The sequence below is a fragment of the Papio anubis genome, chromosome 2, assembly GCF_008728515.1.
Source record: "Papio anubis isolate 15944 chromosome 2, Panubis1.0, whole genome shotgun sequence".
In the NCBI taxonomy this organism is placed as follows: domain Eukaryota; kingdom Metazoa; phylum Chordata; class Mammalia; order Primates; family Cercopithecidae; genus Papio; species Papio anubis.
In genome coordinates this window covers 149,240,318-149,253,720 of record NC_044977.1, presented here as the reverse complement: position 1 = coordinate 149,253,720, position 13,403 = coordinate 149,240,318, and the positions used below count along the sequence as shown (strand labels likewise).

Here is a 13,403-nt window from a genome sequence, read left to right as displayed (position 1 = left end):
GATATGATCCTAGTGGTCTAGTGCCAGAGCTCATTTCTTAATCACTGTGTTATACTGCCACTCTCATGTGGTGGTAGTAATAGCAACTATTTAAGGTGTGGTCACAATAGTAGCTATTAAAATTAAGCTACTGCTAACCTGTGTCCTTCATTTGGCAAGTGCAATCCTTGATTTTGCTAAAATTATTGAGTCTTCTATAGAAAGCTAGTCTTCTATAGACTATTACCCCCTGCATGTATTGGAAGTATGCTATCTCTAAAAATAAAACTGCATGATAGCCCCTCAGATCCACTCTGTGGCTACCACAAAATACTTACAGAATATTTTTTCTTTATTTTCTTTACTGCACTAAATATAAATATTAAAAGTAAAACCAAGCAATAAATGTATACAATAGTAAGAAATGCCGTGTTTCAGATTCAGTGGCAAAAAAAATGGTCATGTATGTATCCTATAAATAAGATAGATGTGAATATTTTCAATAATCGTCGATATTAAATGAAGATTCCAGTACAACATGTGAAAAATAATCTGGCAATTGCAACTGGAAATAGGCTTCTTCAAGAATGGTAATTTCTATTAGTGATATGCAACATTATTGACCTATTAGCAAGCAGAGAACAAGAAAGCCATGTAGTCAACATCCAGTTCTGTACTTCTCAAAGATAACAGGAAATGAGGGAACCTGTTAGACAGTCCAAGCCTAACCATGTACCACTGCCCTATAGAAGGCGGGGCCACCTCTCTTGTGTCCCAATTGTTTGTGGTTCCCTACTGTCCCTATCTTTCCGCATCAACACAAGTCTTCAGGAAGGCTGGGCATTCAGAGCAGTTGTCCATGGTAAGAATTGTATAGCAGCTTCTCCATGGGGTTCTCCTGTTACTTCTTGTTCTTAAGATATTTAGAAGTAGCTTAGTGTGACCACTCCATTCCCTACTAACTGATAGGGCAATAATATTGTATTTATCAAGTAGAAACTACCATTTACTTGAAAGAAACATGTTGCAACTCCTTATTTTCTACCCATTTTTTAAAGCCAAATTACTTGTCAGACATTTGATATGCTTGCAAAGCAAACATCTTTGAATAAAATTAACATCAAAAGCAGTTTTTCTCCTATATGACCAACACGACCCGTTGATAAGACAAAGCTTGAGTTAACTGTTTATTGCAGTAAGAGAAAATACTTGCAAAGCTTTGTTAGTGTCTTGGTGCTGGGAAAGTGAGGGCAGCATCTGAGAATTGGAATTGTGGTTTAGGGCAGATCTTTCAATATGAGAGAGGGCAAGAGGGCTCTGATCCAGATTGGGCAAGGTTCTCAATGCACCGGCCCAAGACTGGTGGAAATAGCAAGGGGAGGATTTTAAGGTGAAGAGGTCAAAGATTCTTAGAGTATAAACTGTCACTGATGTTTTCATTGAAGAGTTAATGGGTCTTTTAGGTAGTGCCTGCAGGGAAAAATTTTTGCCTAGGCTCAAGACTCCTGGAAGAATAAGATCATGCTAATGAAGACAGAATAAAGTCATGCCAGTGAAGACAAGAGGATAGCACACAAGGTCATATTAATGTAGGCAGTAACACATGGTTTTGTTTGTTATTGTCCAGGCTGAGAGTAGTGGTAGGTTTTGGTTCTTACTAGTATTGTAATCAATTTAGCGAAATTATACACTTCTTTTGGCCCACAGTACATGCTGTCAATTGCATATGAAATGGGTTATTGTGAGATTAACACTCTTATTGGCTTCATTTTCAGTCCAGTTCTTTCCCCTGCTGATGCATTCTGGGGAATCACAACTGGAGCAAACATCATTTATGCTCTTGGAAGCAAAGAGAAAAATATTAGTGATCATGCCTAAATCAGCAGCAGTTGTCTCTTGAAAGTTGCATAGATTTGATTTATGGTAACTTAAAAAACATCTGAAGCAGGAATGTTAATTAAAAACACCTGAAGTTATTAAAAATCTTAGATTTCCACAAAGTATTTGCAATTTGCTGTTAATGTTTTCATGTTTATGTTTATTTGTAGTGAATTATGAGGTTATAAAAATATTAAAGGTTTCTCTGGTTCTGCTTCTTTCAGGAGAACTATATTTAAATGAACATTGCTTAATACTGCTACAAAAATAATTCAAAATGCTTATTTTAATCACCCCAGATGATCCCCCAAAGATACAGCCATTTATTTACTTGGAGCTCAATAAATCACTTCAGCACACTATAGGAGGAAGCCACTGAAATATTCGCTATGCTTTGAGAACTTCTGTGCTTTGCTGCTGTTGTGACCAGCACATTAAATTGTTGCTATTACTGCTACAATATGAGAATGGCAGTAATGCATGGCGATTAAGAGGATGGGCTCTGGGCCGGGCGCGGTGGCTCACACCTGTAATCCCAACACTTTGGGAGGCCGAGGCAGGCAGATCACAAGGTCAGGAGATCATCCTGGCTAACATGGTGAAACCCCATCTCTACTAAAAACACAAAAAATTAGCCGGGTGTGGTGGCGGTCACCTGTAGTCCCAGCTACTCGGGAGGCTGAGGCAGGAGAATGGCGTGAACCCGGGAGGCGCAGCTTGCAGTGAGCTGAGATCGTGCCACTGCGCTCCAGCCTGGGTGACAGAGCGAGACTCTGTCTAAAAAAAAAAGAAAAGAGGATGGGCTCTGGAGACCACTGGGATCAGACCCCAGCCTTTCCACTGTGGAACCTGTCAGTGCTGCAGTTTCCTCATTTGTAAAATCCATCTTAAGAGTTACTTTAAAATTCTCTTAAAACTTAATTGTACATAATTTTTTAAAGAAATACTTCCAAACGAGCACTTTACAGAAATATCATGTTGAGTTTGAGGTATTGGCAGAACATCCAGGTAGACATAACAAAGTACATATATAGATACAGAGCTTAGAGTGGGGACTCAGAGGAGGTCTGGGTGGAAATAGGGATTTGAAAGTCATTGGCACATAAAGTAACAGTTAAAACCATGTGATTTTTTTTCGAGTAGTGGTATTTTCATTGTATATATATTATGTTTATAAATCTGAAATTTGGCAGTTCATTGTTTCTTATAGATAATTTTTATAGATAAGACCTAAGAAAGTACTTCCTCATGTGTACTTTTTTTTTTTTTTTTTTTGGCAATTCAGGAAAATTTAAACCTAGCCCTGAATTCTGCCTCCGCCATTGGTTGTACAGTGGTCAACATCGGTGCATCAGATCTCAAAGAAGGAAAACCTCACTTGGTCTTGGGACTTCTCTGGCAGATCATCAAAGTTGGCCTTTTTGCTGATATTGAGATTTCCAGGAATGAAGGTAAGATCATTAGAAATATTTGCTGTTCATTGCATGTACTCACTATGGGAAGAATTTACATTTCGCTGTTTTGCCCTCAGCTCTGATTGCATTGTTAAATGAAGGTGAGGAACTAGAGGAGCTGATGAAGCTTTCTCCTGAGGAATTACTGCTGCGATGGGTGAACTACCATCTGACCAATGCAGGATGGCATACCATCAGCAACTTCAGCCAAGACATTAAGGTTTATACTTAAATGTTCAAATTTGTGACATGAAATAAAGGATGTGGAGTGTAAAAATAAAAGGGGTTCAGACTTAAATTTGAATTAAATTCACAAGAACACTTGGGATAGAAAATGAAAATTTGCATTACTGTGTGAAGTAGATCCCCCAATTATATTCACGAAATATATATTTTCCAAAAACCAGATACATTGGCTTTTAATAAGAACTACAACTGGCTATGAGAGGAAAGAGATGTTAACCTCAACAGATTAAAACACACTTTCTCATTTTATAGGCCACAGATCTGCTAGATTATAATGAGGATGTCAGTCTGTTCATTTGGACTAATAATTCTATCTGTTTACTGGTTTAACACTCTTACTCCCACTTTGTCAATAACCAGCTAACAGGAAATCAGATTATCTGAGGGCACAGTGAATCAGTAAACAAAGGGATCTTAAGGTTTGTGCCTTAACCAGCGTAGCTTAAAACACTTCCCTCTCTACTGGGAGAATCTTGTCAAGGAGACTATAACCGGCATTTCTGTCTAACGACAACTTTCCCTTGCTTACTGTCTGGATGGGCACTGCCAAGCCAGGGCGCTGTGACTTTCTTCTCTCTGTTTTTTTATGTCCTCCCCTGCCCTGTCCCCTGCCCCCAGAGTAGTCAGTGCTGGCTCTAATTCATGTTCCCTCTTTAGCTAGATAACCTTCAGTCAGGTTATCTTTTTCCATAATGGCCTAGAGGACAGTCTCTCAATTTGAAGTGACATTTTATTTCTCCGCTTTCATTCTGAAATCTCTTAAAATTCAGCTAAGCAAACATTTATTCAGCTCTTCCTAAAGGGCATTATGCCCAGGGGATGCAAAGACTCAGCTCTTGAGAAGCTTGCCAATTCTACTCATAGACAAGCATGTACCAGAAGGATATTTCAGTTATCTATTGCTATATAGCAAACTATGCAAAATTTGCTTATAATGAGTATTTCTCATCATTTTGTGGGTTGATGCATCTTGGCTGGGTGGTTCTTCTGCTTCGCACGGTTTTGGCTGGGATTACTAACTTAGTTACGTTCAGCTGTCAGTTGGGCTCATCTGGAAAGTACACAAAGGCCTCAATCACATGTCTGGTGCCTCAGTGCTCCTCCACAAGGCCTCTCTCCATGGTGAGCTCAGGCTTCCTTACAGCATGATAGTCTCAGATAGTTGGACTTCTTATGTAGAGGTTAACTTTAAGACAGAGGAAGCAGAAGCTCTTAAGATTTGGGCTTGGAAGCCCCAGAACATCACTTTCACAGCATTCTCCTAGTCAAAGTGAATCATAAGGCCCGTCCAAATTAAAGAGGACAGAACATAGCTTCTGCCTTTTGATGGGAAGAGTTAATGTATATATGGGGAAGAACCATGATATCCATCTTTGGAGACAATGACGTTGGATGATTTAATAGTGTGATCACTGTTTACTTATTGAGGTAGGCAAGGGGTGCTGTGCACTACAGAGGAGTGTTCTTAGTTCATCCTAGAGAATCCAGGGAAGGCTTCCAGGAGATAATACTTGACCTGAATCTTAACTGATGTTGATGCTTGGGTGTGTAAACAGATGGAAAAGTAAGGGAGGTTATCCAGGTGCAGGAAACAGCATTGCTATAAACTCTGAGGTGTGAAACAGGATTGCTTTGAAGCTCTGAAGTGTGAAACAGCATGGTACATTCAGGAACCTACAAGTAATTCTGTGTTATTAAAGTTATTCCATTCTTTGAGATAGAGGCAGTTTCTTCAGTTTGAGCACTTGTTTTCCCTAAATTCAATGATGATTTTATTCATTTTAAAAATGCTATTTCGTGTCTTTCCTTGAAGGACTCGAGAGCCTATTTTCATCTGCTTAATCAGATTGCCCCTAAAGGTGGGGAAGATGGACCTGCCATTGCCATTGACCTTTCAGGAATTAATGTGAGTGCAATTTTTAACTTTTAAAATATATTTTGGTAAAAGAGACATAGAAAATTTACCATTTTTATCATTTTCAGTGTTCAGTTCAGTGGCATTCAGTACATTTGCATTGTTGTGCAGCTATCACCATTATTCATCTCTGCAAACTTTTCATCATCCTGTAGGGAAATTCTGTACTCATTAAACAAAAACTCCTCATTTTCTCCTTCCCCCAGGCCCTGGTAACCACTGTTCTACTTTCTGACTATGAATTTGAATTTGAGTAGGAGGTACAGTCAAATTTAGAGTACAGTTCTCTACAGGCAGCATTCCCCAGTAGAGCCCTCAGCTCTCCATTAAAGTTTGGTGCTTTGCTCTATGGAAGATTTTTCCATGCCCCAGACTCCAAACCTCCATGTCAAGCCAACTGGCTGTCATGACAGAAGAAAGGGAACTGCATAATTGTGACCTTGAATATTTGTGGAATCAATCCTACGTTCATGTTTCCCTGGTGCAAGGCAATTGGAACTCACCAGGGTGCTCTTGTGACTGTCAACATATGCCAGGAAAGGAAGCAACAACCTGTTGTTAGATTTTTAAGCAATCAATTATCAGTTTTAGCACCTTATATTTAGAAATATACAAAATAAAAATAGATATTCCTAGTATTTATGGTGTTCCTAGGAAGGACTGGTAACAGATTCTGACCTACCAAACACACTTCCTAGGAATCTCATTCTTTTAGCATAAGTTATAAATACCAGGGATGGTTATATCTAAATCAGGATGTCCAGTCTTTTGGCTTCCCTGGGCCACATTCGAAGAAGAATTGTCTTGGGTCACACATAAAATACACTAACACTAATAATAGTTGATGAGCTTAAAAAAAAAAAGTTGCAACAAAATCTAATAATGTTTTAAGAAAGTTTACAAATTTGTGTTGGGCCACATTCAAAGCTGTCCTGGGTTGCATGTGACCCACTGGCCGTGGGTTGGACAAGCTTGAATTCTAAACATTAAAATTTGGTCAGATAATAGATTGTATGAAAATATGTCATGTACTTAAAGTGCTGTATCCATAACATTTGGTTTTAAAGGCAACTTGAGTCATTACTAATTAATTATATCTCACATTATTATAATGACATATTTCAGACACAGTACTGCAATGCTCTGTAAAATTTGCAAAGCATTTTAATTTAAAAAATTAGAAACTTAAACTTATGGAAAATTTTGACTATATTCAAAAGAGAACAGACTTAGTATACTAAACTGTCAGGTACTCATCCCTCAGTTCCAACATCTGCCAATTCATGGTCAATCTTATCTCATTTATTCCCTATTTCCCTCCTCTTCTGTATTATTTTCAAGCAAATCTTAGACATTACTTCATGGATATTTCAATATGTATTTCTAAAAGATAAAGACACTTTTAAAGTAAAACCACAATACCTTATCATACCTTAAAAAATTACAACAATCTGTAACATCATCAAAATATCTAGTCAATGTTGACATTTCTACTTGCCTCATAAATGCCATTTTTTTCATAGTTTATTTGAATTAAGACCTAAAATAAGGTCCACATATTGTCTTTATTTGTTTGGTTGGATTTTTTTTTTTAGATGGAGTCTTGCTCTGTCACCCGGGCTGGAGTGCAGTGACACAATCTTGGCTCACTGCAACTTCCGCCTCCTGGGCTCAAGTGATTCTCCTACCTCTGCTCCCTGAGTAGCTGGGATTACAGGTGCACACCACCATGTCTGGTTAATTTTTTTATTTTTAGTAGAGATGGAGTTTCACCATGTTGGCTAGGCTGGTCTCAAACTCCTGACCTCAAGTGATCCGACCACCTCGGCCTCCCAAAGTGCTGGGATTACAGGCATGAGCCACCATGTCCGGCCACATATTGTCATTTTTTGATGTCTACATTGGTAACTTTTCATCGTTGTTTAATTTAATAATCTGTTGCTTTCTCCGATTTCATTTACATGATTAATTATTTTGCAACTGCGGTGCACAGAATTAGGTAGGTTATCTTTGGTCATGATATACTCATATGGGTCTGTGCATACCCATTTTTAAATTTATTTTTGTGTGTGGTTGTTTTGAAATTGTAACAAGCCTCATGAACTCTCAATCTAACAGGAAAACTAAGACCTTGACATTACATTTTCTGTCCAGTTCTTCCCTATTCCATCTCTGTTTCAGCCCAGTGTGGTAACCACAGTCTTGAATCTTGTGTTCACTGTTGTTTTGCTTTTCTTTTTATGTAGTTTCCCTTCATCCGAATGTATCCCTTAAAAAATTAAATTCTTCATTTTACTTTTAACTTCCTTTAAAGTTTATCATGTTATACTTAAATTTCTAGTACTTCTTTTTGAATTTGTGTCTCTAAGAGTTACCCATATTGGATGTCATTGTGTGAATATACAAATTCATTCATCTACTCTCCTGTTCATAGGTATTTGGGTTGTTTCATTTGTTTTCAGGGTTTTGCAATTGTGAAAGGTGCTTTTCGCTATAATTTTAATTTTTAAAATATGTATTTCAACTTGTTTTTCATCAAGAAGAGCCTTCTGGAAATTTCACTCAGTGTACAGTGGGTATGATAACTATGCCTGTTATCCAGAGGGCACTCTACTAGCTGGCCTTGAATAAGTTACGTATAGTGCGACCACTGTGAGCTTACTGATAACAATATTTGAGGATTTTGCTGAGTATTTTAGCAAAAAGGGTAAAATATAACTCAGTTATCCCAGCAAGGAAACTCAGAGACTTTTTTCCCTTTAACTTAAAAGGCATGGAGGCCAGGTGTAGTGGCTCATGGCTATAATCCCAGCACTTTGGGAGGCCGAGGTGGTTGGATCAGGAGTTCGAAACCAGCCTGGCCAACATGGCAAAACCCTGTCTCTACTAAAAATACAAAAATTAGCTGGGCATAGTGGCATATGTCTGTAATCCCAGCTACTCAGGGGCTGAGGGAGGAGAATCGCTTCAACCCAAGAGGCAGAGGTTGCAGTGAGCCAAGATCACGCCACTGCACTCCAGCCTGGGGAACAGAGCAAGACTCTGTCTCTAAATAAATAAATAAATAAAATAAAATAAATAAAGGAATGGATAAGTTGACTTGGAATTACTACACATTTTGATCTTATTTTGAGTTATTATTTGATATATTTGTGGAAAAGTAATTGCTTATAAGTACGTATACCAATAAAAATTATGCCAGTTAAAACTTCAATTGTAACCATTTTTGTTTTATTGTTTAGGAGACAAATGACCTGAAGCGTGCTGGACTCATGCTTCAAGAAGCAGATAAACTGGGCTGCAAGCAGTTTGTTACTCCTGCAGATGTGGTTTCAGGCAATCCTAAACTTAATTTAGCTTTTGTAGCTAATTTGTTTAACACATACCCATGCCTGCACAAGCCAAATAATAATGACATCGATATGAATTTACTGGAAGGTGTGTTCTTTCTGCCTTTCTTTAATTGACTTACTGTATTTATCTTCTATGCTGTTGTCTTACTTCACTGTCAGAGATAGGGGCTGTGGTGGGAAATGCAATTTAGTGTGTGTAGTAGGTGTGTGTATCCATTGAAAAATTCAAATTATGGAAGGTGGTTGCTAGTTTTGGTTAAAAGAGAATGCTGGGGTAAATCTTATCTTTCATTTCTCCATAAGAGGTTAGTGAAAACTATCATACATTTAAAATATTCTCATAAATGATCACATAACAGCTCTACCACCAATATGGACAATGAATTATCTATTAGAATAAAATAATTATTTGTAGGTGTTTTTCTCCTTTGAAAGCTCCAGTTTGACTCTAGTATTGTTCTCTTTTTAATGTTTTTAGTGTACATGAAAAAATTAGTGTTCGTTATTTGTCTTTTGTGTGGTCTATCGTTATCTGTCTCATAATATATAATACTTTCCTGTTTTGCTTCATGAAATGCAGATTTGACCCCTCCTAATGTAGGTACTGTATTTAGTACTTTTCTATACTCTATAAATATATTCATTCTGAATGTTCTTTTTATTAGTACCATTTATTCTTTCCATCTGGGTTGATATTTTATTTTTTGCATTGTTCATGCTGTGTTATTTCTCTCTTAATATGCCCATAGAATGAAACAGAAATAAAACTTAATTAGAATAGCAGAACAAAGCTTTGATTTTATAAAATTTCTACCTAATTTGCCTTCTATAATGATGGGATATGTAGTTGTAAACACATTAGAACTCAATTTTGAGAAGTGGACTTCATGATTTGATGTAAAACCTTTATCCCTCTCCTGTGATAAAATGTATCTTTTATCACAAGTAATCTTTGAAAGGATTAATTTAGGTTCTATAACATATTATTTTGTATCAATTAGCTATGTTATATTTACTGAACCTCACTGAAGCTTACAATATATGAATCATAATGACAAAACATTCTTAATACCCAGTGCTTACTCATTTTTTGTTTCCCAGCCTTTCTTTTTTTTCCCACTCTCACACATACCAACACCCACATTAGTATCAGAACTTAAAGTAAAAACAGTGGCAGTGGTAATGGCAGTTGCTGAAGGGAGAGGCAGTTGTCAGAGGAAGGCGCCAATCTTAAGATTTTTCTGGTTTGGAGAAAGCGGGGATTCTTCTTTGTAGGGAGAATCTGATGTGCAGTATTCATGATCTCAGTGTTCATCCTCTCACATAATTCACACTTACTCCCTTCTTTCCCAGTGAGACAGAATGAGAAATCAATTTCATGGTCTTTTTCTGCTTGACTGCCATAACCAAAGTTCCAATGTCCTTGTCACCTCATAATTACAGTTTTGTGATTAATGAAAGACGCTTCAGATTTAACAAATACATTATTCGAAGAATATGAGTAATTCATTCTTCTTGAAGGTCCCATAAAATAAAATAAAGATTATATTTTCTATGTAGATATGTAACTGAGAGGGAAAGTAGACAAAAAACGTAGATTTTTCAGCAAAGAGAAATTTAGGGTAAGAGATTAGAACTTGAAAAAAAAATAAGCAAAAGGAACACTGCTAAGTTTTATCAGTCTGGAAAATTTCAAAATCCCTCTGTCAGTAGAAGGCATTGTTTAGAGTGGCATATTAAAAATGATCTGCTTTTTATAGTCACTGAATTCTTGCTAGATATCTTTTCCAACTTGCTCGCTCTCTTATTTTTCATGTTTGAATTCTTTTGCTAGTGTTCAGCATGCTTTTGGAATTTTTCAGTGTGAATAAGATTGCTAAATATTTCCATTATTATTTACTATCTGTTAAGATAACATGGGAAATATTTATCAGTCATCTTTATTTAGAACATATGTATGTCCTCATACATCTGTCAAAAATGTATTTGACTTTGACTGTCATTGGATTATTTTCCTCTGTAAATTTGAGTTTTAATATATCCTTATGAAATTTGAAGCTTGATCTTATCACATCCCAAATTCATATGTTAGTATGTCCTCATTGGCAGAGAATTTTCTCTCTAGAGAATTAAAGAAAACACAATTAAATATTAAATCCTCACATCAAATTGAGCCAGATATGTGGGCTTTGTATAGAAAGACCATCTCAGAATTCATTTATGGTTACAGAAGGTACATAGGCCATAAACTATCAGACTTTGTTCAAATCTTAGTTCCACTATTTAATCTGAATAACCTCTGTGAGCCTTGGTTTTTTTCATATGTAAAACAAGACTAATAAACTTAATTTGAAGAGTTACAGAGCAAGCTAAATGTGATCATGAATGAAAGAATACAGTATGTGTTTATTAATGGTCAGGGAGGGAGGAGGAAAGCACTTCATGTGTCACAGCACATTTATTGAGTGTTAAATATATGTTAATTCCTTTCTTCCCTCCTAGTAGCCTACTTCTAAGATAGTTGTTATTTTTATTGCTATTTTTTTTTTATTTGTAGATGTCAAATTGAGCCTGCAAATGAAAAGAATGTTTTATAGTTCTTTCAGTCTTGTATATCAGCAATTAAGATTTTACTTCTTGAAATTGTATATCAGATCTAGGGGGAAAAAATATTTTACCTTGAAGATTGCTTTAGCTGTCTGTAATCCAGACATTTTCCAATCTGGAATACATATATTTTTGTAATGCTTTACCATGGCTGTTGCACAAATGCATAGTGCCTCTAGCTTTGCGCATTTATGTACCAAGACATTTTGAAACGTTATTAGGTAAATAAATGCTCATTTATAAAATCTATTTTACTTTCCAGGTATCAAAAATTAAAATAATTATATAATCAGTTGAGAATAGGAAGAAATATGAACCCCTGAAGATAGTTTCAGAACTCTATCAAAATGCAAGTTTAGTTATTTTAAAATATTACTTACTGCATCATTAGATTCAACAGAATTTGGATATTTTAATTAAAAATTAAACCAATAAGGCACTGTTAATCTTCATAATTTTAAGACATTTAGATTTTCCTAGATGGAAATAATGTAAAACTTATGTAACTATTAGAAAAAAATATATATATCTTTATGATAGATAGTAATAGAGAAACAACTGAGAGGTAAATCCAAATCGAAGGCATCAAGTTATTGATCACAGTATGTTTATATTTATGTCACTTTGGGGATAGTTCATAGATTTAATTTGTACCTGTTTAATAATTCCTACAAATAAAGCTGGCATGGATTCTGGAAATATTTAGTTTAGCTTGGTTCTTCTTAAAAAAAGATTATCATGTAGACTGTTTATTATAAAGTGGTGGTAGCAGATACAACAGACTGATCAGTTACCTTTTATGCAGACCAGAGGGAATAAAATTTAAGCAAGAAATTATAGGGCTATATAATAGAGCAATAATTAAAGCAGATTCTGGGAAAGCTGTTAGATAATGGCATTAAAACCACATGAAACTACAGTGAGTAGATTATTTCCTGAACAGTTGGCACAAATAACAGAATTCTTTAGCTCTGACAAGGCTTGGGTTCCTGTCCTGGGTGTGCACGTTTATACAGTCTTTGGCACTCAATGTGAAGATGACTGTTGCAATGGCTCTATACGAATGAGCCCCTGGAACGCAGATGATTATAGATTTATGTGCCAAATTGTCACATGGGCCAAAATCTAGAGTGACTTGAACTTGCCTATAACTTAGAATTGATGAGAGGTATGAATGTTTCAGTTTTTCAGGAGTCTGGTGATAAGATATAAATTGGGCCGTTCCACTGTCCACTACCTTTGCTGAAGAACAAATACTCATGATAGTTACTTAGGACTATTAGCCGTCAGGAGATGACTAGAAGGCAGACAGTAGTAGAACCAGCCCACATTCCTGCTCACTTTGTGGTATACTATAACCCACATTTTCCTTAGAGATTATGTAAGCACTGTTATGAAGGGAATGCTCAGGGAGGTAGGGTTCAATAACAGCACCCGAAGGAGTTATCTCCTTGAGTGGATCTTTGAGGTCCAGGAACTTACTATGACGAAATGTGTCTTTCTCTTATCAATCTGTATTGGGTCTGTGTTCCTTATGTATTTTCAGTAATGACAATCTAAACTAACTCAGGAAGCCTGTAAAATAGTTATATTCCCTTCATTGTGTGTTTTTATATTTACCTGTAATCTCCTCTGCCCTTCACTGTGTGGTGTAAAGTGTAGTTTGTGTGCTGGGAAACTTTCCTGTGTAAAACCATAATTTGTACAAATTTAGAAACCCTGAATCGAGAAAGGTATAACTTTTCTATTTGTGTTTAATGTGCTAATGTTACCCTGACTGCTAAAAGATTTTATTTTTATTAATGTTTAGTGAATCCCTTTTGCATCTAATCATAATTATAGACCACAGAAGTGTATCTGTTATTTCTAGGCAGAGAAACCCATGGCTCAGTACTAGTTCACAGACATCAAAGGGAATCTAGAAGAAGAGATTTAGAGCAAATGGAGGCTTCCTAGATAGTAGGAAAGAAG

The 13,403-nt window shown here is 36.3% G+C and overlaps 1 protein-coding gene across 3 annotated transcripts in view; it reads left to right on the top strand.

The window, feature by feature from the left end:
* The window catches only part of PLS1 (plastin 1), a 110,732-nt gene that overhangs the window by 78,037 nt on the left and 19,292 nt on the right, over positions 1-13,403 (top strand). For all 3 annotated transcript variants that reach the window (XM_009201577.3, XM_009201578.4, XM_003895000.5), the window contains exons 7-10: positions 3,143-3,308; positions 3,389-3,531; positions 5,371-5,463; positions 8,715-8,910. In XM_009201577.3, the coding sequence (XP_009199841.1) occupies positions 3,143-3,308; positions 3,389-3,531; positions 5,371-5,463; positions 8,715-8,910 (598 nt within the window). The remainder of the gene's footprint in view (positions 1-3,142; positions 3,309-3,388; positions 3,532-5,370; positions 5,464-8,714; positions 8,911-13,403) is intronic.